General features: G+C 43.1%; 1 protein-coding gene across 1 annotated transcript in view; it reads right to left on the reverse strand.

The window, feature by feature from the left end:
• Positions 1-594: 594 nt before the first annotated feature.
• Positions 595-26250, reverse strand: part of BET1 (Bet1 golgi vesicular membrane trafficking protein) — a 143319-nt gene continuing 117663 nt past the window's right edge. The window contains exon 3 of the mRNA XM_069648473.1: positions 595-758. Within this exon, the coding sequence (XP_069504574.1) occupies positions 603-758 (156 nt within the window). The 3' untranslated portion in view covers positions 595-602. The remainder of the gene's footprint in view (positions 759-26250) is intronic.

Raw genomic sequence — 26250 nt, forward strand, 5'->3', positions numbered from 1 at the left:
AAACAAGGTTTGCAGTCAGTGAATCAGAGCCAATATTTTAAAAACCTGCTGTTTCATGATCTCTTCTGAGTACACAAATGTTCTACTCAAAACATTCCATTGCAATAAAGTATTCTACGGTACAGGTTGCAAAAAGCTGCACACAACTAGTAAGCCACAGTTTTGACACCGGAGAGCTGGCAGAGATTATTTTCTTGTAAATAATTTAAAACCAGATTAAATACTTTATATGTATGTTAAAAGCAAGTTGTTGCATCATATAATATTTGTTTTTCAGAAACGACAGGAATAGATAAAGATCCAAACCTACATTCTTAAAAAAACAACTGCAATTGCACTCCTCTGCAGCTGACATCCAAATTCCTGAACATAAACAATTAAATAGCTATATCTGTTATATGTAGAGTACAATATGACGTAGCAAAATAAAAGTAACTGTCTGGCCTTTTTCCTGCTCCAGTGTGGGGACAAATATCACTGTAACATGAACATCATTTAAGCAAGTCAACAAATGAAAGCTTTTTTTTTAAATCAAGACATTATGGAAATACTTAAATAAATAAAATCAGTATACCAAAAGGCACCAACACAGCATCAAACTATCACCTCAGTTTAATAATCCAGTAAATTATAAAAAAGACAAACAACGCAAACAGCATCATGTAGCAAAGCAGCTTTGATTGGCTTCCTCTGGATAGTATTTTCAGCCTGCCCATTGTTGCACCTAGTATGCCGCCTGCTGTGTCGAAGTCTGAATCCTAAGGAATATGTAACAGAAAAAGCAGTTTTATTACAATTTGAAGTCAAAAGGAATTCTCAAAATCATTTTTAAGGGCGTTTAAGCAACAGCAATCAAATGGAGGGAAGAGAGAGAAGCCAGCGGAAGGGGGGAAGGGTCAGTATAGTCCAAAAACTACTCAATTTGCCGCCATTATGCCCCCCTTCCCTCCTACTCTCCTCTTTCTCACCCATATCACCTGATGAGGTCACTCGACAAGCCCGTTCTATGCAAGTCTGATCCAAACAGGTGCTCTGCTGCTCCTCTAGAACTGTCAAGGACCTAATTGTCTCCCTTGCTCCAGCCTTGGCTGATTTCTGCAATCACTCCTTTGCCACTGTCCTCAAGCACTCCCTTTTGCACACCCACCTCAAAAAGTCTTCTGCAGACCCCTCCTGTCCAGATTACTACCGCCCTATGTCCAGTACCCCCTTTCTGGGCAAACTCTTGGAGAAGCTGGCCATCTAACAGCTTATCAACCACACTGATATATTGTCTCCACAACCACCATTCTGGCTCAAGAGCTGCCAGGGGCATGGAAGCTGCAGTCACGATCACCCGTGAAGACTTGCTCACTAATTTCAATTCCAACTCTCCTTCCATTCTCATCCTTCTGGACCGTTCCTCTGCCTTTGATACGGTCAATCATGCAACCCTTAAAAATCGGCTATGTGATACCCTTGGCATCTCTGACCTGGTTGACCGACCTCTCTGACCCATCTCTCTGACCGACCTTCCAAGGTTCACCTGGGCCCTTTTCTCTCCTTCCCACTCCTCAGCTCTGGTGTTCCTCAGAGCTCCATCCTCTCGCCTTGATTTTTCAACATCTACCTTGCCCCTCAAGCCCATTTGATCTCCACCTTCTCTCCTAACCTCCAGTGTTAAGCGGATGACAAGCAGCTCTCCTTCAAGCTTCCCTCCTCTGCATCCTCCGTCTGCTATTCAGGCATGATGCACTACCAACGATCTCCACCTTAATACCTCTCCCGGTGGCTGCGAGGATCAAGTTCAAGACCCTCTGCATCATCCACAAGGCTTTCTGGGGCCAACTCTCTCTCCCTAAATTCTAGTATGAAGAATCTAGTCCCAGTCCCGGTCTTCTAGTTCCAACTCTGCAGATCAGAGGCTTCTCCAAGCAGAGAGTTGGGGCATATCTCTCTCCTCCGCAGGTGCCTACCTCTGGAATGGCCTCCCTGCCCCTCTCAGACTTGATCCGGATCTCCTTAAGCTCTGGAAGCTTCTCAAGACCTTCCTTTTCTCGTCCTCCTTCCCTCTCCCCGCCCCCCGTCTGCTAATGTCCTTGTCTGCCTCTTAACTGGCTGCTTGGTTCCTTCAGATTCTTACTGGGCACCAGGCCCTCCTCGTCCAGACTACTCCAGCACTTGGTCTCCCCTAACCCCCCCCCGCCACACACCATTCACCTGCACTTGCCCTTCCGGACCCCCTCCACTAGTCTGGCTGGGCCTGCACCCCTTGAGCCCTTCCAGCCCTTAACCTCTCACATAGCTCGTAGACTTTCCTTCCCTTGCGCACTCTGCTTGCCCTTGGCCTCCCCTGGCACTCGATTTATCACAGACCCTCCCACCCTGACCTGCATCTTCCCCTCTCCCCCACACTTAGTTACTGCACTTGCACGATCAGAATGTCACAAAGCCTAGTAGGACAGTTTTGTTTTTGTCATACTGCTACGTCCCCCCCCCTTTTGTCTTGTTGCGCCTTGGAATACCCCGTTTATAGTTGCATTATAAATACCCAATAAATAAGAGTGACACACACAAGAAATCAAGAACACTGCATTATGATATTCCATTATTTTAAGACCATTATATTAAAAAGGCACCAATATTCTATAACTCCTGCCGATTAGTACCGCCATGATTCAGTTTTATTTGCAAGACAGACTGGCATCAAGCCTGGGGTGGAAAGCACACATGAAAAATAGAACAAGGAAAACAGTGAATTTATTTTAAAAGGGGGGGGGGGGACTCGATGTCGAATCCTTCACTTTTTTCCATAGATATATGGTACACAAAAAAAAAAAAACACTTAATTGCAGACCAGTATCCCTTAATCTAAGCCCATTCCTTTAGACTTTCAAAAACGTTTGCATTTGAGAATGTTAATATTTTACTGCAAACTGTTTTTGCACGCTACTTTGGCAGTTTAAGCCAAACAGACAAAATGCAATTAATTCCGGTAAACACACCAGCAACTACAGTAAGACAGCTGGGGGTTCAAATTAATTTACAAGGGAATATCAAATACATTGATTAAATACAGATACCTACCTTCCCCAATGCTACGGAACACATCTTTTGGTAAGTGATACACAATGACAAGAAGACTAAATAAACAGTCATACTCTCAGATCCTTTTCAAAGGAGAGCGTCAATAGACTTTTTCATCATCATTTCATAATGTATCCCCTTATAAGGTTTACCAACATATATGACAAGCAATGGCACATTCAACTATGCAGCAAAGCATCTTAAGTGTCAATTTCGCAGCAAATAAATATATATATTTTTTTTTATTAAAAATGTATTGTTCAAATTTTAAACCTTTCATCTTTTACACATTCCAAAACAGAAAGAAGATCTCCTAAATATATATATATATATATATATATATATATAAATATTGAATCTGATGTTGTGGATTCTCTGCCCAAACAGTAGATACGGTCTAAATGTAATTAGGGGCAATCTCTTCAGGATTTTCGACCTCCATGAAATGTACTGCTGTTACTAGCAGAATGGACAGATTACCCTACACAAATCTTAAATGAGCACCCACCAACCAGATATTTACTGCAAGCTGAGCTATGAAGAAAAAACATTTTTTAATAAAAATGAAATGGTCCAACTAGCTGAACACAAAGCATTGACCACTTTCGCTAAACCAATCCTAAATAAATTGAAATGAAGGCTTGTGGAATATGTAAATGGCTTGAATACACATAGCTCGTCACACCTTGGTCAGCATATTCGGTCCACATCTAACAATCCATCCTTTAATAAACTTCCATTGGACCATTCAGCGCTGCATTTTTACTTCTCAAAAATTGAAACACTAAGCGCACACATATTCTCAATCAGAATAATGTCTATAGGAATTGGAATAGGATTGATCCTGATACCAATGTATCACTCCTCATCAGATTGAAATAAATAACCTCTTGATCTGCAGAGAGCAATATGGCTCTTTGATAAGTGTCTCACAATAAATTCAACAGTAAGGCTCCATGGAAAACATCTACATACAATAGAAAAAGAGGCCGAGCCGAACTAGTTGGTTAAATAGGGATTTAAGACAAACTAGTGCACATAGCAGCTGAACATAACCCTATGCCAAAACTATGCTACTTGCAAAATAAAAGGGGTCATCATGCAGCAATTACAAGAGCCAAGTCTACATTGTACAATAACGGACAGACTCCTATCCAGACCAGGAAATCTTTTTTGAACAGTGAAAGAGACAATATAATTTGAAGCAGTTGTTGAAGTTAAACATTTTTTCATCCTGTAAAGTAGAAAATACTTTTTTGCTATATTCTAGTATCGTGGAAGAGATTTGTTTTGCCATCCTGAAAAAAGTATTCTGTAGAAAAGACATTTGCTATGCCATTCTGAATGCTATGCCATTCTGAGAAAAATATTCGAAGAAAATGAGATTTGTTTTGCCAACCTGAGGAAAGTATTTTGTGAGAGACATTTTCATTGACTTGAACAGAAAATTTTCAACAGTTTTCCTGAAATAGTTCAGGGAAAGGGAACCAGCTACCGGACACAAGGATTGCCTTGTTGCAATTACACATTTATGTTGCATTGGCGATAGACATTTACCTTGCACCTTTTGATTGTGTATGTTAGTGTGAGCGTCAAATACATTTGGGACACAAGCTCAGCTTACTTTGCTTTCATAATTGATTGCCACTAAGGATAGGGACAGACCTATTTGAATAAAAATGAATAATTTTTTTAATACATTACATCTTTGTGTCTGCCTCTCATTTCTGACCGGTCGCTTATGGTGCTAGAGTGGGATCCGATTCACTGAAAACATGAAATCCTAATTATAAATGCAATTACGGCAAAAAAGTGCAGTAATTTTAACATATACAGTGAGGTCGGGGGTGAAAATCTGGTAGTGTCTTAAAATGCACAGTGGAGGCCGAAAGGCGATGGCTAGTGATTACAGTGGGTACTGCTGGAGGACGTACCTACTGGCTATGGCCGAAGGCCATGTATAGTGGTCTGGTAGTGTTCTAAAATGGATAGTGGACACGACCGAAGGCCAGGACCACTGGCCATGGCTAGTGATTTAAAAAAATACATTGGGCACGGCTAGTGGTCTGGTGAATCTATGTGATCACTGCGCAGCCCAAAATGTCAACAATTAAATTGCTGACTATCATTATGGTGACGTGCTCTGCATTCCCATATCCCCCCCCCCCCCCAAATCACCGACTTATCTGTTCGGCGGTACACCATCAAGTGTGCCGCCGTCTCTCTTCCAACCCTACAGCGTCAGTTCTCTCCCACCAACGTGGGTCTGATCTGGCATAGTAGGGTCCTTTTTTTAAAAAAAAATGCTACCATCTAATGGAAGCAGGTTAAACCCCTGCAACCTCCAACCCCCACTACATTGACAAAGTGGAGCAGGAGACACCCCCCAGCTCCCATTATTCAGTGCAGTGGGAGGTCAGTATTTCATTACTGCGCAAAGGCGTGGTAATGAACAAGTTGGATTATTGGGGGCACAATTTTGGTATTATTCCCGGTCTGGTAGGATTCTAGAATGGACAGTGGACACGGCCGACGCTCTTGCCCACTGGCCATGGCTAGTGGTCGGGGAGCGATTAAAAAAAATAAAGTGGCAACGGCCCGAGGCCATGCCCACTGGCCATGGCTGAAAGCCAAGGCTAGTGGTCTGGTAGTGTTCTACAATATACAGCGGGTATGGCCACGGCTAGTGATGTCGTAGACAAATCTTTGGAATAGCAAAACCCTTGAAGTTCAACGAAACAAAAGTTTAGTTGCAGCAACATTAAGGTGTGAACTTAATGCAAACAAAACCCCTAAAATTCTGCTAAAGCCACCTTAACGTTGCGCTCTGTATTGCGCAGCCTCTGACCACAATGACATCACAGGTGACATCACTTATATCATCTATGATATCACTGATTACATCTGTCATGGCATTAGAAATAACATTTATGACTTCGCTAATAAAAGCTTTGATTAACTAAATTACAATTTAGGTCGTGCAATATACAGTGGACATGGCGGAAGTCCGTGGCCACTGACCATGACTGGAAGCCATGACTACTGCCCCTTGATGCTTTAAATATACAGGGGTTACACATGGCTAGTGGCTGGTTAGTGTTCTGAAATATTCAGTGGACATGGCCAAAGGCTGTGGACACTGGCCATGGATGAAGTTCATAGTTAGTGGCCCCTTAATGTGTTAAAATATACAGTGCGGATGGCCAAGGGCCATGGCTACTGTCCAGTTAGTGGTGTAAAATATATAGTGGGCACGGCTGGAGGCCGTGGCCACTGGCCATAGCTAATGGCTCCTTCATTTGTTAAAATATACAGTGGTCATGACCGGTTAATGTTGTAATATGATGTGTGATGTCATCGATAATGCAATTAGTGCTGTCATCATTGTGGTCAAAGGCTGCGCAAAAGGGAGAGCAAAGTTAGATGGCTTTAGCTGAATTTCTTTTTTTGCATTAAGTTCTCACTTTAACATGCCTGTAACTCAAGTTTTTTCCTTTTAATATATTCAGGTAAGGTAAAAAACGTATTGCAACAAAACCTTGGAAATTGAGAGAAGCACAGCACCGGCTGTCCAAGGACATGGTCTGCGATTGAAGGACCATCCATAAACCGGAAGAAAACTATGTGCATGCGTTCTAATCTGGTCGGTGGCGAGTGGAGATGTCATCAGTGACATCTGTGATGTCATAGGCTGCACAACAGGGGGCACAAAGTTAATGTGGCTTGTTGCGTCAATTTCCCACCTGAACATCCCTTAATACCCCTGCAACTAACGTTATTTGATAAATATATATATTTTCAAGGAAAACACAACCTTTATTGTTAGGACAGTTTTTCTGACGTCCAACTAAGGGCTTAGCAAAACCATTCAACTGAGGCAGTGTAAGACTCCACTCTTAGTATAAGGCTGTACCTGAGTACATGGTAGTGCAGACAGAGCAGTAGAATCAGTACAAATGAAAATGTAATACAAATGATCCAAAGAAACACTGAAACACTGTGTATTGTAAAAATAAAGGATTTATTTAAATACAGGTAGGCCCGGATAAATCTAAGGGTAAGTACTACACCATAGTATACATAATCACAATTATCAAAACACAACACTATACTTTAAGGTGCACAGGCCAAAACATAAACCTTATTTGGAACACCTAACAGTAGTTCTAGGGAAGTCAAAACATTTCCATAGACATTCAGTATAGGTCACACCTATTCTTGGGGTGTAAAAAACAATGGTTACTTTTCACAATGACATTCAGTAATGCAAGGGCAGTAGACCCTTCCAGTTGTATAATGATTCTCAGTACAAATCAGTCAGTCAACTGGACAATATACTTTTGTTCAATAGGTGCAGTAAAAACCTTTAACTACTTTTGTGACAACACAGTTATACTAGATGAATAAAACATAAGGATGCAATATTCAATTACAGGTGCTTTTGAGATCGGTGAAACACAGATAGGGATAAGCAGTAACTCTTGTAACTTATTTTTGGTTGGCACACAGCTAACACAAGGTAAGTAAAACCCATATAGTTTTTATATCTCACAAGCAGTCCAGGTTAGATCTTTCCCAGCTATAAGGATAACTGAAGTAAGGCGTATCAGGGACAGTTAGAACCACAGACTCTAGGTTAGATATCACAGGGAAAGTAAACCCTAATGTTACACTTTTTCTGAATGACTCACTTATTCACTTTTTCTGAATGACTCACTTATTCGAGGTAGGCAACAACCTAATGTTGACTTATTCTATACAAGCTAGCAGCAAGTCAGGGGAAGCAAGACCCAGTTGTGGGACACTCATACAATTACCCTGCAGGAATAATCTGGTGAAACCAACACTTTACTTTTGGGAAGAGGCACAATCTGCCCCTTCCCAGATCATAGGAAAGTAATGTACCTTCACATCTACTTTTAATTAGACTGGCAAAACAGTTTCTAAGGAAGAAAAGAGGTTAACAATACTTTTAAGAATAGTGCATTACACATCCAAGGTAAGTACTAACTTTGGAAACTGTTACCAAGGAACTCTTAACAAGTAAGTAACTTAAACACTTACTTTATTTTCTAGGCAAAAGGCCCAATCCCTTCAAAGTCTTTCCCTTATTCTTGGAGCATGAGTGTTCTCAATGGCAGAAAGGAGGTCACTAGGACTAGTGACCAACAGGCAGTGTCAGAATAGGTTCATTAGTAGCAAAAGTCAGAGTTCCTCAGGAAAACTGGGCAAACGGGTGCCTACTTTACTTCTAGGTTAGAAGAGGGTCCAGGGGATTCGGAGAAGACACGCTAGCAGGATTTTAGCATTGGGACTGGGTGCACTGGATGAGAGGCATCCCCATCACAGAAAACAACCTACAGCTACACAGAAATCCTAACTGACTTAAGGTAAGTACATACCCACGTCAACAGTACCTCAGCATTGACGATCTTGCAGCAGGAGGACTTCAGGGTCTGCAGCCAAATACCCAGCCAGTGGATTCCTTGTCATGGTTACTGAAAACAAGACCTCAGAAGGAACTTTGCTGCAGGGATCGATGAAGAAGGCTCTAGGTAAGGTTTCCCTCGCGGCTGAATGCGGTTCTGCAAATGTGGAACCTTTTCAAGGAGAATAGAAGAAGACCGATAATTGCGGTTGCATTTTTCGTTGTTACAAAAGGTTCAGCACTCTGTTGAGGGGACTTTTCGGACTCGATTTGTGTCTCTGGAGATCCACCAGAAGTTTCAGCGAGATTTGGAATTCGAAAGACCGTGCACCGCACAGTGGCTCGAGGTCCCAGGGTATTGCAGCAACGCCAGGTCACAGCAACTTGTGGGATGGCTCAAAATGCAGGTCTTCTGGGTCGTCATGTTCGGCGTCCCCAAATCAATTGGAAGCAAGGGCTACAGCAGGCTCCTGTTACACAGCAGGCTCTCCGGTCGCTTGAAATTGTTTCAGCTGCTTTTCTTTCATCATCCTCTTTTGTTTCGGTTCCAGTGGCCGACTTCTCTTCAGCTTCCAGGTTTGCAGTATTTAACAGGAACTACAGCACAACCTCTGCATTCTTTCCCTGCCTTTTACAAGAAGGGGCGGTCTGGTGGTCCAATCAGGACAGCCAGCCCCCCACTGGTATTTGTCCCCATTCAGGCAAGGAGTAAGACAACGGGCTGTGGAGAATTGGACTCCTCCCTTGCTTCCTACCCTCGCAGACGGACTAGAGCCTGGGCGGGGAGTCAAGGGGAGTCCCGCCAAAGATAAAAATCACACAAAGGAATTTCCCGCCCTGGAAGTCAGGGGAAGGAACAAGAAAAGACAAGAAAAACAAAAATGGCGAAAAAAGACGACCAGGGCCATTTTGGTAAAATGAGCACCCTTGGGTGCCTTTATTGCAGCTTTGAAAACAGCCTGTGGTGTAGGTGCACCAAATTAATACAAGTTATCACTTCCACCAGCCATTGAAAGTAAGCTTGTCACTTTAACAGAATTGTTACAGTTATAATGTGAAAGGGGATACATTACATCTCCCCAGCACTCCGCATAAGGTGGGGTATGCTGCTGGCTTCACAAAATAAAATGTAAAAGGAATCCAAAGATCCTTTCTACCCTTGGGAACCGTAGTTCACCCAAGGTTAGCCATATAAAGTTAAAAGGGGAGCCCCTAGGGCAACCCAGCAACAACAGTCACTTCTTGCCAATAAGTTGTTAAAAAGGATAACTTTAAAAAGACACTATGGAGAGTCTAAAAATGACACCCATAAAAAGAGTTAGATTATGTGAGTGTGGAAAAAGGTTCCAACTCACTGAGGTATTAAGGAAAAATATCCCACTAGTAAAGGAAAAGGTTCTGGGGGTGACCCAGGTCAGGAGCATTTACCAGTTCTGTGAAAATCTTACCCAACATCTCTATAAATAAGAAGAGAGGATGCTGTGAATGCACTTTACAATTGTCTGTAATAATGTGCGACTCAACTTAATAGAGGGTCGTCACTATTGGTACCATTGAGCCATTAAGAACTTCCTTCATATTGTGTGCACAACTAAGGCACTAAGCATTTTACACTATTTGAATGATGAGGGGAAAAGTACTTCAAAATACTCTAGTGTGCCAAGATACATGCGTTTAATATAATACTGTATTAGATAAGTGACAAATGTGATTAGGCTGATTGTATGTCAATAAGTAACATGGGGGCATGTATAATGATTTAGTGTTTTAACATTTCAAATGAAATGTTTATAAAAAATGGGTAATGAATGAAAAAAAAAAGAAAAACATTCGACCCATAAAATAGCAATATGTAGAGGCACTGTCGCACTATGCGCTTTACTGTGGAGCTAAAAATGCAAATATTGCACATTGAGGCATTATGCACTTTATCATGTAGCAAAAAATATGAATTGTGATAAAACGGCCAAAACAACAAATCGTTGCCAAAATTAGATGTACAGTGCACTTTAATATTTATGACATGCACCAAAGCAATTAATACATTAATTCTCTTAAAACACTAAGATGGCTGCCAACAATGACGAATTTAATAGATGGCAAACGCACACATTGGCGGATATGAATGAAGGACTCAAAAAGACCTGACAACCAATCATAGTGTGTATTTATGTCAAAGAAACACAAAAGAAAATCGACTCAGATGAAGTGCAGCAGTTGGTGAAAGGCATCAGTTGTATCGTGCAAACCCGTTTCTTATGGTGGATTAACTAATAAACTTCAAAGAAAAGGAATTTGCCTGTCTGTGGTGATTTGCAGCAATGAGTGCCGTAAGGAGTGCGGTGCAGGAAAATGGGGAAGACCAGGAGTATGGAAATCATTACATGGCCCGCGGTAGCGGCCATGTTGTTATTGGTAAGTTGCTAATCCCATAGAAGACCACTTTTTGGGTGGCTTATAACTTCGCTCCCCGGACGAATCCTCACCAAACTTTGCAAAAAAAGTATTTGGCCCGCTCTGAATGTTTGGCAAGGTTTTGTCAAGGGGGGGCAAAATCATAGGTGGGTCCCACATTTTTTTTCCTTCATAGACTGACAGGAGAAAAAAAATAAAAAAATAAAACTTTGCTCACGCCTGCAGCCGAAACCGCAGAACAGATCTTCATCAAATTTGCGGAAGAAGCTTTTCTAAATTTGATGGAAATCCGTACAGTAGTTTTTTTTAAAAACAACCAAAAAGTAGGTCCAAAAATATAAGTGATATCTGGGTTCGGTCTGCGAACCCTTTTCCCTGTCCGGTCCATGGACAGGGCTCCGATAGGGGCTTAGAAGGCAATGTGGTGTTCGCGGACATCGGACGCGCCCTCTGATTGGATGGTGAAAAGCATGAAGTGCATCAGATTTTTGGAAACGCCCGCCAAATTGGGCTTACGGACAGCGGCCGGTGTCCGCGGACATCACAGTAAAAACATATTAAAAAACACAACATTGAACTTATCAAATAATCTCTGGGGAGTTGAGGGGTGATGATGATGGGATGGGATATGGCTGCATGAAGCAAAAAAAACAGGTGTTTTTCAGCGTAAAAGTCTGCAAACAGTTCGGATGTTCGCGAACAGTCCTGTGAAGTTCGCAGACACCTCAGGGTTGGTGAAAAGCAGTTCTTGGGTGACTTCTAACTTGGCGCCACTTAATGAAACTGCATGAAATTTTGCAATTATATTCTTGACCTGATTCATAATGAGGTGCCAAAATTAAAGGCAGGGGGTCCACAATAATGTAAAGGCTTATACATTCTTTAATACATTAGGTAGTTCATGGTAGGTCTCTCGATCACCTCTGATAGCTTGTTACCAACGTTATAAACACAACCCTCTGTAGGGACTTTTCATCAAAATTAATTTCCCATGTGATGTCATCAGTGATGTCTTCAATGACATGTGTGATGTCATCTTTGATGTCATGGGTGTGTGTTTTAGCAGTGCACAGTGGTGGCGCGAGTTATGGTTGCTTAGCTTACCATAACTGGCGAATTGCTGAGGTTTTCCGGTTTTAATTGTAACCATAACATCCCTTTAACAATGTTCTTTCAATTAATTTCATAGATTTTAATTAGTGCAACTTAACCATAATGTCCCTTTAACAAAGTTTTTGCATTGAATATATACATATAATTAAGGTTAGTCGGACTCCCATCGGAACACTAATAACTTGACTCGTGCAACGGATTTGGCTGAAATTTTGAAGATAAATAGTGACGTGCGGGTCGCCCAGCCCCCATCCCACCCCCCGCCCCCGACTGCAAATTCTGGGAAAGATGTGTTAACAAATTAAAATGTTATTAAGGAAAAAAACAAAAAACCCACAAAAGAAATCAAAGTTGCGGCCAATTTACAATAGACAAAAAATGTCAACTTGGCACGAAGCGTTGACTTAAGGCCTTTTTGTGGTTTGGGGTTATTCCATTCAGTAGTTTTTTTTTAAATAATTGATGGACGGGGTGCCCCTTCTCCCCAAAAAGAAAGTTGCATCTCCCATGGTGGATTGCAGGATCATGATTTTCATAAATGAAAAAGCCGCCATCATTTTGTTATTTGACGCGAGAGATCGCTGTGGCTATAGCCAAGGGTATCGTAAAATATAATACAGGAAAAAGGCCATCTGCAGGTAAAAACATGCAAATGCCATAGAGGTGGGATGTGGGGGGCTAAGAGGATACCAAGTGAAATTTGGGAGTTGGAGGGGGTATAGGGGCTGAGTTTGCAACGCATTCTGTAGCCTCACTTTTCGGAAAAAATACCCGAAAAGTTTATAAATAAACAAACTAAACTAAACCCACGGCTACCAGACATCTCAACCGAAGGTGCGTCACAGAACCTACAAATGTTACAGGGGGGAGGGGGTGAGAGAGGGCAGGGGAGGAGAGGAGAGAAGGCCCCCCCTCAGGGAGTAAGAGGAGCTGGCATAGATGTTGTGGGCATTTGGTGAGGGCATGAGAAAGTAGGAATGTAGGTTTATTTTTTTTCACAGTTTTTCAGATAGCCACGGCTATAACAAAGAAGAACAAGTTACTTACCAACTGTAACGTTCTTTCGACTGGATTCTCCTCCCACGTATTCCTCATCTTAGATATATTCGCCAGCTTGCTGCTTCTTTTTGGAAATTTTTTCGGCAGAGGGCGCTGTGCTCGAGGCCGCGTAGCTTGTTCCCACGAAGGCCAATGTCGAGCATCAAAGGGCTCGAGCCACGCCTGTTGGATTCAGTTCTGTTTTCGATGTTAAAGGTTGCATCTGTTGTATCAGGCATCGACAGATGTCAGGCTCTTAAGGAAGTACAAGTGCAAAAAGCGTGAAAACTGTACGGAGGGGTAGGTTGGGAGGGTCGATGAGGAATACGTGGGAGGAACATCCAGTCGAAAGAACGATACAGTTGGTAAGTAACTTGTTCTTCGAATGGATTGTGCCCTCCCACGTATTCCTCATCTTACATCAATCACGTATTCCTCATCTTAGACAATGGTTACTTTTCACAATGACATTCAGTAATGCAAGGGCAGTAGACCCTTCCAGTTGTATAATGATTCTCAGTACAAATCAGTCAGTCAACTGGACAATATACTTTTGTTGAATAGGTGCAGTAAAAACCTTTAACTACTTTTGTGACAACACAGTTATACTAGATGAATAAAACATAAGGATGCAATATTCAATTACAGGTGCTTTTGAGATCGGTGAAACACAGATAGGGATAAGCAGTAACTCTTGTAACTTATTTTTGGATGGCACACAGCTAACACAAGGTAAGTAAAACCCATATAGTTTTTATATCTCACAAGCAGTCCAGGTTAGATCTTTCCCAGCTATAAGGATAACTGAAGTATGGCGTATCAGGGACAGTTAGAACCACAGACTCTAGGTTAGATATCACAGGGAAAGTAAACCCTAATGTTACACTCCTCCAAATGACAGCAGTAGTCATTTGGAGGAGTTTTTAATTATGTACTGAATGAAGGACGACTTTTGCAAAAAGGCCTCCTTGATAAGAAGTGGAGTCTAAACAATAATGTTTTACAAAGGTGTGCATGGATGAACAAGTGGCCGCAGCACAAATGTCCTGCACTGGGACACCACTCTGAAGAGCTGTGGAAGGTGCTATGCCCCTGGTTGAATGAGCCCTTAAACCATCTGAACGCTCTTTCCCAGCCAACTTGTAACATTCAGCTATTGCTAGAATTATGCATCTGGATAAGGTTTGTTTCGACACGCCAAGGCCCAATTTGTGTCCCGTGTAACCGACAAATAACTGATCAGTTTGTTTAAAGCTTTCAAGTCTAGTAGAAGCTGAGAGCCCTTTTAGGGTCTAGTCTGTGGAACCTTTCCTCCTCTTTACTAGCGTGCGGAGGAGGATAAAAAGGAAGGTAAAGTAATCTTCTGTGACAGATGGAAATCTGAAACTATTTTAGGTAGGAAAAAAGGCTTGACCTTCAAAATAACTATCCTTGTGGAAAATAGTGTGAGGAGGCTTACAAGAGATCGCCTGCAACTCACTCACCCTGCGGGCTGAAGTTAAAGCCACTAGTAAAACAGTTTTTAAAGTTAGGAGCCTCAAAGCGCAAGACTGTAAAGGCTCAAAAGGGGCACACATAAGAAACTTAAAAACTAAATTTAAATCCCAAATGGGAACTTGAAAAGGTGTAGCAGGGAACACATTTGTTAACCCTTTAAGAAATTGGACAACTAAGGGCATTTTAAAATATGAAACTTCTTAGGAGCGCTTGAAGATAGATAGCGCTGCCAAATATCCTTTAATAGTTCCAACTTGGAGCCCAGAGTTGGCGAAATGTAATAGAAAGGAAAACACCATAGGAGTGGTACGTTGAAAAGCATCCACATTCTTATCCCTGCACCAGATACTGAATTTCTTCCAGCGACACTGGTATAAGGATTTTGTTGCTGGCCTTCTGGCCGAAAGCAAAATCTCCATAACGTCATCCGGGAGGTCCCAATCCTTATATCTCAACCTCTCAGAAGCCAAGCGTGAAGGTCGAGTGTCTTGACCTCTGGAAGGAGAACCCGACCGTCCTCTTGCGAGAGAAGAGCCTCTCTTTGTGGAAGACGTATTGGAGGGCAGATGGACATGTCCAGAAGGTCCGGGTACCACGTCCTCCTGGCCTAATCCGGGGCAATTAGGATCATGGTTCTCCTGAACTTTCTCAACCTCTGATTACATGAGGAATCACGAGGACTGGAGGAAACGCGTAAAGGAGTGGAAAGTCCAAGCCCACTACGAACGCGTCCCCTAGAGCTCCTTTCGGGGGAAATTCCCTTGAGCAATACATTTCGCACTTCTGGTTTGCCCGGTCGCGAACAGATCTACTTGAGGGGTTCCCCAAAGGGCAGAGACCTCTTGAAGGGCTTCCTGAGCTAGCTCCCACTTGTGTGAGATTGTGCTCTGCCTGCTCAGAGCGTTCACCGTCGTGTTCAGCTCTCCGGCCTGACAGACTGCCGATAGAGAGATTCCTTCTTGCATTGCCCAGAACCAGAGCTCCATTGCCTCTCTGCACAGTGGAATTGATCCTACGCCTCCTCTTTTGTTGAGGAAGTACATGGCCACGTCTTATCCGTCATTACCAGGACATTCTTTCCCTGTACAGAGGGCAGAGGGCAGAAAAGCCTTCAGTGCTAGTCTGATTGCTCTCAGCTTCAAAAGGTTGATGTGTAGTTTGGACTCCAATGGAGACCAACGATCACTGATTGTCAGATCGTTGGTGTGGGCTCTCCACCCCGTGAGTGAGGCGTGCGTCACTACAGTTATCTTCGGCCATGGTTGCTAAAAAGGTTCCCCCTTGAGGATATTCTCCTTGCGAGCCCACCAGAGGAGATCTTGAGCCACCTTGGACAGGACTTGTAGAAGATCTGACATCTCCCCCAAAAACTGGGACCATGGAGTCCTGAGGGCCCATTGCAGGGGTCTCATCCTCAGTCGAGCCTCGGGCACGAGAAAAATGTAGGATGCCGTGAGGCCTAGCAACCTTAGGAAGTCGAACGCCAGTAGATGCTGGGCGTTTTGAAACTTTGCTACCATCTGCAGAATTTGGTGAGCTCTCTCCTCGGGAGGCGAGGCTTTCCCTGAGGTAGTGTCCAGGGCAGCTCCGATGAATTGGAGTCTTTGGCTTGGAATTATTTGCAACTTCGTGTAATTGAGGGAGAAGCTCAGCTTGTGTGGGAAGTGACAGGTCATGGCTAGATGTTCCTGTGCTTGTTCGTGTAAACCTGCCCCGATTAGCCAGTCGTCCTGGTAAGGGTAGACCACTGACATTAGCTTGGTGAAGACCCTCGCGGCGGAGGTCAGCCCAAATGGCAGAACTCGAAACTGATAGTGAGATCTGCCAATTGCAAACCTCAGGTACTCTGTGTTTGAGATGGATTGGCAAATAAAAGTAAGTATCCTGAAGGTCTAAAGAAACCAACCAGTCCTGAAGCTGAAGAGCCTGAAGGATCTGAGAAAGGGTCACCATCTTGAACTTGTCCTTCCTGAGGAATTTTTCTCAAGACCAAGATGGGTCTCAAACCTCTGTCTTTTTTGGGGATGAGAAAACAGGGGCAGTACCATCCCTTGTTCCTCTCCGTTACAGGTACATGTTCTATTGCACCTTTCTCTAGCAGGGTTAAAATCTCCTGCACAAGGAGCGGGTCTGGAATTTTTACAGACTTGGCTCCCGGTGGATGATCTTGAAGTCTTTGATGAAAAGGAAGACAGAAACCATGGGTCACTATCTCTAGGGCCCAGGCATCTGGCGTAATTCCCCGCCATTCGTCCAGATACTGAGTGATTCGGCCTCTCACCGGGGTTTTGTGGGTTAAGACCTCAAAGTGGCTTTGTAGCGGCTGCAGCAGTGGCTGAGGAGGTAGTGGTTGCTGCTATGGCTGATCTAGCGCCTCTCCCTTTTCCAATGCAAAAAAGGGTTTCCTCTGTTGGCCTCTCTGTTGGCCTGCCCCCTCCATTTTCCATAAGAGGAATAAAAGCAAAAAGGGCGACTCTTCCAGGAAGATGACCCTGCGTAAAAGTGTTGCTGAGGTTGCCTTATAGTGGCGCAGAGTGATTTTGTTGCAGCTTTCGACGTCTGCAGCTTCTCCAAGCTCTCATCCGCCTTGCTGCCAAACAACCTCAAGCCATCAAAAGGCATATTACGTAATCTGGACTGTACATCAGATGCAAAGCCAGATTTCCTTAGCCATGCGCATCTACGCAAGACCGCGCTAGATGCCATGGACCGGCTTATACTTTCTGCCGTGCCCAGTCCTGACTTGAGGCACCCCTCCATAGCCTCCTTACCGTCCTTTACTATCCCCAGGAAACCATCCTGTTCCTCACCCTCCAGATTGTGATCAGCCGCTACATTCAAGCAGTCCCACAGGGTGTAAGTAAATCTAGTTAATATACAAGTCACATTAGTAGATTTCAGGGCCATACTACCCGAACTGAAAACTTTCCTCGGCCAGGCGTCAATCTTTTTGTCGTCCCTGTCAGGGGGCATGGAGGGATAAGCCGATTATCAGGTGAAGGGTGTTTAGACAGATACTCTGCTTCCGAAGGAGAAGGTCTGTACTTTCCCACAAATTTCTTATTTGTAGCTGGTAAAGACTCAGGGGTCTCCCTATTTGTCATAACTCTCTTTTAAAGAGCTTTGTAGAAAGGAAGGATTGGGTCTTTCTGAGGTCCTTCATCAATAATATCAGTCATGTGGTCCTGGTCATACCTTGGAGACATTGACTTCCACCCCATTAAATCCATCACTCTTCCTATACCCCGGTTCTGCGTGGTCAGATCTTTCAAATTCTACCTCAGTTGGTATCCAGGCCACTGGAAGATTGTAGGCAGTCATAAAGGTCTGCCATTTTTGATCTAGGATCTACTAGTTTCTCAGGGACTTCTCATCCCAAATCTAACACCAGCAGATGTCATTTCCTCATCAGAGGTTTGTTCTTATAGACATCACCTTGGGTATCGGTATAAAAGATTTCCCCGACAAAGGCGTTGATGGAATCGACGATGGTTTCGATATGTTCGAAGGAATCCCCGAGGTCATAGAGAAAGGCTTCGATGTCATCGAGCAAGGCTTTGACGCTGAAGGTATCATCGCCATCTTTGGCTTCGACAAAGTCGTCGAAGGATGCGTCGAGTCGATACCCGACTTCGACGATAAGGACGCCATTTTGTCCTCCGTCAATCTCGATTTGTGCACAGAAGGTTTCTGTTTCGTTTCATGAGGCGCTGCAGAATCATCCTCCGAGGACGCCCTTGACTTCTTGTCGGATTTAGCATTTGCTGTTTTAGATTTCCCTCTGTCACTTTTGGAGTAGACAGGGGCATGCTCCTCACGCATCTTTTTTTAGGGGGTCGAGGCTGCCTTCTCAAAAATGTTTAGCATTGAAGCCCTAAAGGCCATTTTTTGGGGGAATCATACTTAGAAGGACAAGACATTAACCCTCTGTTGGGTGAGGAGGAAGAAGAGGACGAAGATCTGTGACGTCGCTTTTTTGATTTTTTAGATGAGGAAGAAGACTTCCTCAAGCGACTCTTCGACCTCGACCGCCTCGAGACGAGATTTTCTAATCGACTCTCCTGAGTCTTTTAGTCTTTTTGCTGACTTGAAAGACTCCTCTCCCACGCAAGCTTACCCTGGCGTTCCTTAAGAGCCTTGTTCGACATCGCCTGACACGACCCACACTCATCGACCCGATGGTCAGGACTAAGGCACCAAAGGCAGTTGCGGTGAGGATCCGTAATTGACATCTTTCTTCCACACTCCTGACACTTTTTAAAACCCGTCTTGGGTGTTGTCGGAGTTGAGGATGAAGACCTTTTTAAATGAGATAACTGATGCACCATTTCAAAAGACGAAGCAGAAGCTCGGAAAAACAGAACTAAATCCAACAGGCGCGGCTCGAGCCCTTTATACAACGGATGCCGTCGACGCTCGACGATGGCCTTTCGAGGGACCAAGCTACGCGTCCTCGAGCACAGCGCCCTTTGGCGAAAAAGTTTCCGAAAAGAAGCAGCAAGCTGGCGAATATACCTAAAATGAGGAATACGTGGGAGGACACAATGCATTCGAAACAAACAAACAGTCTGATTGGGTGTTCGTATACCCGCGGGTATACAATGTGGCACCCAGGCGTACATAGCTGCGTTAACATATCACTTTAGTTTATTGGTTGCAACTGTAGGTGCAGCTATGTAGAATAGCTGAGTTTATTGACCCATATATTTCTGTGCAATAATCATATTATTCTGTGGATGTTAGGCCACACCATTTTACATGCATTTCTGACTCCATGACCTCACCTCTACCCTTGTGTCATTTGAACTTTGAAAGGTCTGTAATTTGTCAGTAAATATATACATATGAAAAGATTTATTTGCAGGGTGTGTGCGTAAGTTATGTGAAGTAATAATTTTTTGTTGTTGATGTTTAAAAATTCGATTTGTAATCAAGATTATATGCTTTACTCCATTGTCATTTTATTTTTGAAAGGTATAACAGATGGGTGCCGGTAAAATGACCAAACTAGGACTTCAGGAGCCAAGCTTCCAAGTTCATAGATTGAGGCTGTGGGTGTAACATTGTCCCGCTGTGTTGGATGATCATGTTGAAGGGGCACGGGAGCTTCATTGGGTAGCACATCGCCAGTTTAAGCAGATGCGGAAACAAAGGTTGTCTCGCCCACATTGGAGCAACCAGTATCAGCGTTACTTGTTCCTGGTGCATTTTGTGCACCATCTTGCTCATGAGCGGTGTCGATGGAAATGCACAAGCAAATTTCCCTGACCAGCTCATCCATAGTGCAGTCCCCTTGGATCTGGTCTAGGGAAAACTGGATGCGAAGTCTGGGCATTGTGCATTTAGGCTTGTGGCGCAAATAGTCTAAAGGAGCATAGCCCCAGAGGGAAAAGATGTGGTCTAAAATGTCTCAGTTGAGTTGCCACTCTTGTCCTTCGGGTAGGCGATCTATGCTTGGAGAGTCTGCTAGAGAATGGAGTTCCCCTGGAACGTGGTGGGGCACTAGAACATTATCCACTTGAGTGCCCACTTCCAAATTATTTGGCCAGGCCTGGACAGACTTGAAAAGTGTGTGCCTCCTTGCTTGTTTATGTAAAACATGGAAGTAGTGCTGTCTGTGAGGACTTGCACAGTTTGACCTGTTAGATGCACCTGAAAGGCTTGTAGGGCCTGAAGCACAGCTAGTAGCTCCAAAAGGTTGATGTGATTTTGAGCTGTGATCTGTGTCCACAGACCATGCGTTGTGTGGTGACGGTAATGGGCTACCCATCCTGAGAGTGAGGTGTCTGTTTTAACTATTGCTTGCACTGGAGAATTGTGAAAGGATTTTCCTTTTAACAGGTTTTCGTTTGGCCACAGGCATAGTGCTTGTACTAAGGTTAGCGAAACAACCACTAGATCGTCCCACTGACCGCTTGCCTGAGATCATTGTCTCGCTAGCAATTCTTGCATTGGGCGCATGCAGGTGAACGCATGAAGCCATCATCCCGAGCAAGCGCATTGCTTTGCGTATGGTTATTTGGCGACCGCCCAGATACTGAGACATTTGCAGCAGTATGTTTTGGACTCTTTCATTTGAGGGAAGACTAGCCCCTCTACGTTTTTATGAAAGCTCCTAGAAACTGTTTGGTTTTGTTTGGAAAGAGACTTGATTTTTCCACATCGATTGAGAATCCCAATTGGAATAGAAGGTTGATTGTTCTTTGGGAATTTTACTTGCAAATTTGAGGGGAATCCCGTTATCAGCCAGTTGTCCAGATAAGGGTACACTGCGATTGATTGTCTGCATAAGTGTGCAGCCACTACTTTGGTGGATACGCTTGGAGCGAAAGCTATGCCGAAGGGTAGCACCTTGAATTGATAGTGCTGAAGGGTAGCACCTTGAATTGATAGTGCTGATTTGCTATCTTAAAGCACATGAATTTTCTGTGCATTGGGAACATTGAAATATGAATGAATGCATCTTGCATGTCCAATGTTGCCATGAAGTCCCCTTGTTTTTTTAGCAATGGGATTACTTCTTGTAGCGCTGTCATGTGAAATTTCTGTGGCTTGACATATGTGTTTACAGGGTGCATTGTAAGGTCTTTCTTTTGCACAAGGAAGTACATTGAATTGATACCCTTGTTTACCTGGTTTGCCAGGATGGTTTCTATGGCGTCCTTTAGTAGCAGTGCTTTGACCTCTTCCAGCAGAATGCACCGTTCCTCCTGCGTTGTCCGCCTTTGTCTTGGCAGGTGGTTGGGTGGTGTTCGTACAAGTCCTATCCAATAGCCTCCTGCTACGGTGGAAAAGTACCCACTTGTCTGACGTGATCCCCTGCCATACGTGGGTAAAATGAGAAATGCAACCTCCTACTGGAGAATCATGGGCGAGGACCTGGAGCGGGTGGTCATTGCTTTGGTGGGATGGAGCCTCCGGTGGAGGAGGATCTGCCTCTACTTCTCAACCTTTTGTGCTCCCTTTGAACATTTTGTTGGGAGGATTGCCCCTAAGGGGAACCCCCAAGATGAACCCTGTCCAACCCTGGTATTAGTCAGGACCTCTTGGAGTTTAGTGCTCTAAATTTACGTGTATTGAATGTGCCTCGATGTACAAAGGGTTGGTTTGTGAGCTGTCCCAGGGATTTGAGGGCATCATACCTCTTTGGAACTCACATCCTTGACTGATTTCCCAAATAGTGGCGTTAGGCTCAAAAGGGGAGCTTGAGTTTCCAGCTTGAAACCAGATTGGCGAAGCCATGCATGGTGCTGAATGAGGGTACCATCAGCTAATATCGGACATGCATTATCTGCTGCATCCTGATTATTTTTCAGGATGCAGCTTGCGACTCGTTTACCTTCAGCTACTGTTTTTAAGAGCTGTGTCTTTAGGGGCGCTGGGGCAGAACCTATTTGTTGTGAGATCTTGTCCCACTTGCGGCAATTATAACTCAATAGGATTGTAGTGCTGTTGGCTATCCTTACTTGGTAAGCAGCCGAGGAAGCTACATTCCTGCCCAGTGTGTACATTTTTTTTACTCTCCTTGTCAGGAGGGGCTTTCGGCAGATGCTAAAGGTGTGCCCGTTATCTTTCTAGTGGTAGTCACAACAAGAGAGTCAGGCTTTAGTTGCCCCCAGATGTACAATGTGTCTGATGGGGCTGGTCTGAACATTTTCTTAATTGTTTTTTTTTTTTAGTGTAAAACTTACGAAAAAAACAATTAACTTTTGTTACACATTTGTTCCTAATCCTCCTTATTGTATCGGGAAAAAAAAGAAATAGAACAAAAAAAAGGAGTAGCAAAGGAAGAAAAGACAGACCCTCTAAAGAGTATTCCAAATAAGCAGACAATAAATCACAGGTTGAAAAAATGGATAGATGATCTTTGCCAATTAGCCATCTGATGCATGTTATTCTTCCTTTGATTTATCATGCTTCCCATTTAATGATAAAATGTCCATGTAGTCTACTACTGCGCAAGATAGTTTAACATTATGACATGCAAGTACATATAGCCACCATTTTTCTAAATTGTTGTCATATCGGAGCAAATCTTCTAAGATGAAGAGATCGTTGGCATTTCGATTCAGAGCATTCAATTAATAGATGTTTCAAGGATTCAATTGTGGATTTGCAAAAGCGACATTGATTATGTGATGCATCTTTGTCCTTTCTTACATTTAATTTAAATCTCAGAAATTGAGCCCTATGGTGTCAGGAAGGACAATGCAACCAATATTTTGGTTGGGCATATCATTTGTTGCCTCCTGCTCCTAATCGTAGTGCTGATTTTTGCATTACCGGTTTGTCGGAATTTAATATCCAACACCAAGACTCAAATTTCTTTTTTGCCATTTGCGGTGCATCCAAAATTTGCTCTAGCCGGGCTGTCCAGATTTCTAAGGAGTCTCTATTTATCATCGCTCCTTGTAGACTGAATTGTGTCATCCGATGTTTCAAGTCATGGAGCCACGGAGCTTCACATATTGAATTGAATTCTTAAGTATCTTATATCTGCCATTTTGCTAAGAGGTTCCCTGGCAATTGACCATCTAAATAATTTGTCTTTTTTCTTTCCAGCTGTTTCAATCTCCATGATCTTGGTTTTTGTGGTGTTTATTTCTAAGTCGTTTTCACCAAGATATTCATGGAGTTTTGTCAGTAGGCGTTGTAGACCGATCTGCGTACGGTCTATCAGAACCAAATCGTCAGCATAGATTATGCATTTGATTGGTACATTGTTGACCTTTAGAGGGAAGCACTTTTCTTGTGCTAAATGCAGTGGTAGACGGACAGCCTTGCGTTATGCCTTTTTCAGTTGGTATTTTATCTGATAGTGCGCCCTCATTGTTCAGTTTAACTCTTACTGAGATATTTGTGTGCAAGGCTTTAACCAGATCCAAAATTTCGGCCAGACAATTCCAAGACATGAGTTAAGACCATAGCTTTCCACGATTGATGGTGTCAAAGGCCTGTTTCATGTCAATGAATGCCAAGAAAAGTTTGGTCCTACTTTTCAGTGTTTCAAGTTTTAGTAGGTTTAAAATCAAGAGATTTACCTCTACTCCAACGCCTTCGGTAAATCCCCTTTGTCGGATCTCCACGACCTTTACAGCAGTCGCCCAGACCGCCAGCTTTTGACGCATAAATTACCCAAAAATGTTGCCAATAGTATCTGGGATGGCAATCGGGCAATAATTTGCTGGATTTTCCTGGTTGCCCTTCTTATATATTTGCACTATAACAGCCGTTAGCCAAGATTCTGGAATTTGTTTGAAAATTGCCAGTCGTGCAAACAATACTTCAATGAAGTGTGCCCATTGTGAACAATGTTTCTTCAGCATTACGTTAGTGATTAGGTCGGGTTGAGAATTTTCTATCTTTTAATTGCCATTTCAATATCAACCAACTTAATCTTAGTGTCCCAGACATATGGGGTTTTGTTTGTTGGCATTGGGGGTTCAAACCTTGGCTTTTTATAGACTGCTAAAAAGTGATTTTCCCAAACCTTGCCTGTGATTTCATTTGTAATCGCCTGAGGGCATTTAGAATGGCTAGTGTTGAGAATACTCCAGATTTCTTTTGCGTTTTTCTTCATGATTAATTCCATCATTAGTTCGGCATGATTCTGGTCGATTATGATGGTATGCGACTTTAGCCAGTTTCTGTACCTTTGTCTTCTCTTTTTGACAGCCTCATTTACTTGTTCTATTGGCAAGGTCTTTTTCAGGTAAGTCAGATCACGCCTTAAATATTTTTTTGCACTTTGTATAACATTGCTGTACATGTGTTTGTGCAGAGCTCTAGTTGGTCTTCCACTGGCAAAATCTGTTAACAGGGGTGCATAGTTGACTTCATGTAAGTGGGCTTCATCAGAGAATTTTTGTTTTACCTACAGAACTTGTGAGCCAGTTAACCTCAACGATTGCCATTTGCATTTGCAGTGACTATCGCTTCATATCTTTGCGGAAAAGGGAACCAATCCAGCTGGCAGCGTAGATGCAATAAGTCATGATCGCCATTTTTCATTGGCATGACGTTCATTGCAATTGCCCTTTCGAATATGTTGCGAGAGGCCCATATGTAATCTAATATTTTCTTGCTGTTAGCATTTTGCCAGGTACAGTTAGGTGGTTGGTCCCCTTTTACACAACCATTGAGCATAGTACAATTTCTGGATTCCATTTCTGCAGACCATGATCGGGCTCTTGCACTAAGTAATTGTTCCGTCAGGCGCATACTGAGATTGTTTTTTGTATCAAGTTCCAATCACGTGCAATTTAGGCCTCCGCAACAAATGATTGACAAGTTCTTGTACTTTAGTATTGCAGTGTCCATGAGTTGCGTTATTGCGGTCACAAAATTCCTTGTGCTCATCCTGGCCGGATTCCAATATCCATTTATTAACAAAAGATTTTTTCAGATTTCCTTTTGAGGCTCTTTTGTTTGAATAATTGTGCCTTGCACAAAGGGATTTGGATTAAAAGATTCCAACGGCGACCACCATTGATTCATTTTTTTCATGGTTATTAGCCCAGAATATGGACGCCCTTAGATTTTTTGCCGCTGGATTTAAAAAAAGAGCTGAATCCGTCACGCGTTGGTGTTGTTCGCAGCCAGGTTTCCTGAAGACATATTGCAAATACGTTGGACAAGGGCGCTTTGAAGTCATTAAATAAATGTGCGAAGCCCTACGTATTCCAGGACAGGAATACACACTTGTCCTGCTTAGGATCCAGTCATGGTTAATGCTGATGTTGTAGGTTCTTTCTTTTGGAGCAGTTTCTAGGTGATCAGGTCCAACTGTCATTTTTGTGTTTTTCGGAACGCAAGCTAGTTAATGATTTTTGTAATGTAGCAATTCGTTGTTCTGGGCTCGGGTCCGCCGTTTTTGTTAATTTTTGTGCGTTTTCCATTAAATTGTCTTTTTCGGGTTCAAGCATCAGATCAAACCCAAAGGCAAGCAATATGTCTGTTGCTTTCATGATTGTGTTGTGCACAGCGGCCAACCCAATATGTAGAAGAACTTGGTCGGAAGTCTTCTCGGTAAGATATTCGACAATTTTAATGTGGTCTGAGTGAATTGTTCGCAAAGAAGGCACACACTTGAACAATCGCATCACATTTGCACGATTTAGGTTCACTTCATTTTCATCTTTCAGAATGTTCTGAAGCCGTAACTTGCAGATTTGGGTTGGTGATACAGCTGCCTTTTTCGAGTGAACTTTCAAGATGTAATGTACTTGTTGATTACGTTGCCTCGTTATTAGTTTTGGATTTCATTTTGACTCTGACATTTGCTGTTGAGAACGAACCACCTGTTCCCCGGTGCAATTTGTGTCAATAGTTTGTTCAGCCATTTTTTTTTTTTTTTTTTTAAATCGGCTCTAGTGCCTTTCAAAATTCTGGTTGGTAGATTGAGCTGCTTCATGTTGCAGAGTCATGTTGGTGCCATCTAGATTGTCTCCTTGTAGGTCGTCATCAAACGAGTAGGTGGATAACTCCCATAGATCGACAGTTGATGACGTGGCAGAAGATGAAGAGCTTATGTCGTCAGAGGCCACTCGCCTACGTTTGATTGGTGGTTTCGACAATTTGGCTTTATCCTGAGTTGGTCTAGCCTTGTTTGGGACCAATTTTGAAGTCAACTTTTGTTCTAATGTAGGTCGTATAAACAAGCCTGATTTTGGAAGCGTAGATACATTGCGTCC

The sequence above is a fragment of the Ambystoma mexicanum genome, chromosome 2q (genome assembly GCF_040938575.1).
Source record: "Ambystoma mexicanum isolate Mex_15411 chromosome 2q, UKY_AmexF1_1, whole genome shotgun sequence".
Taxonomy (NCBI): Eukaryota; Metazoa; Chordata; class Amphibia; order Caudata; family Ambystomatidae; genus Ambystoma; species Ambystoma mexicanum.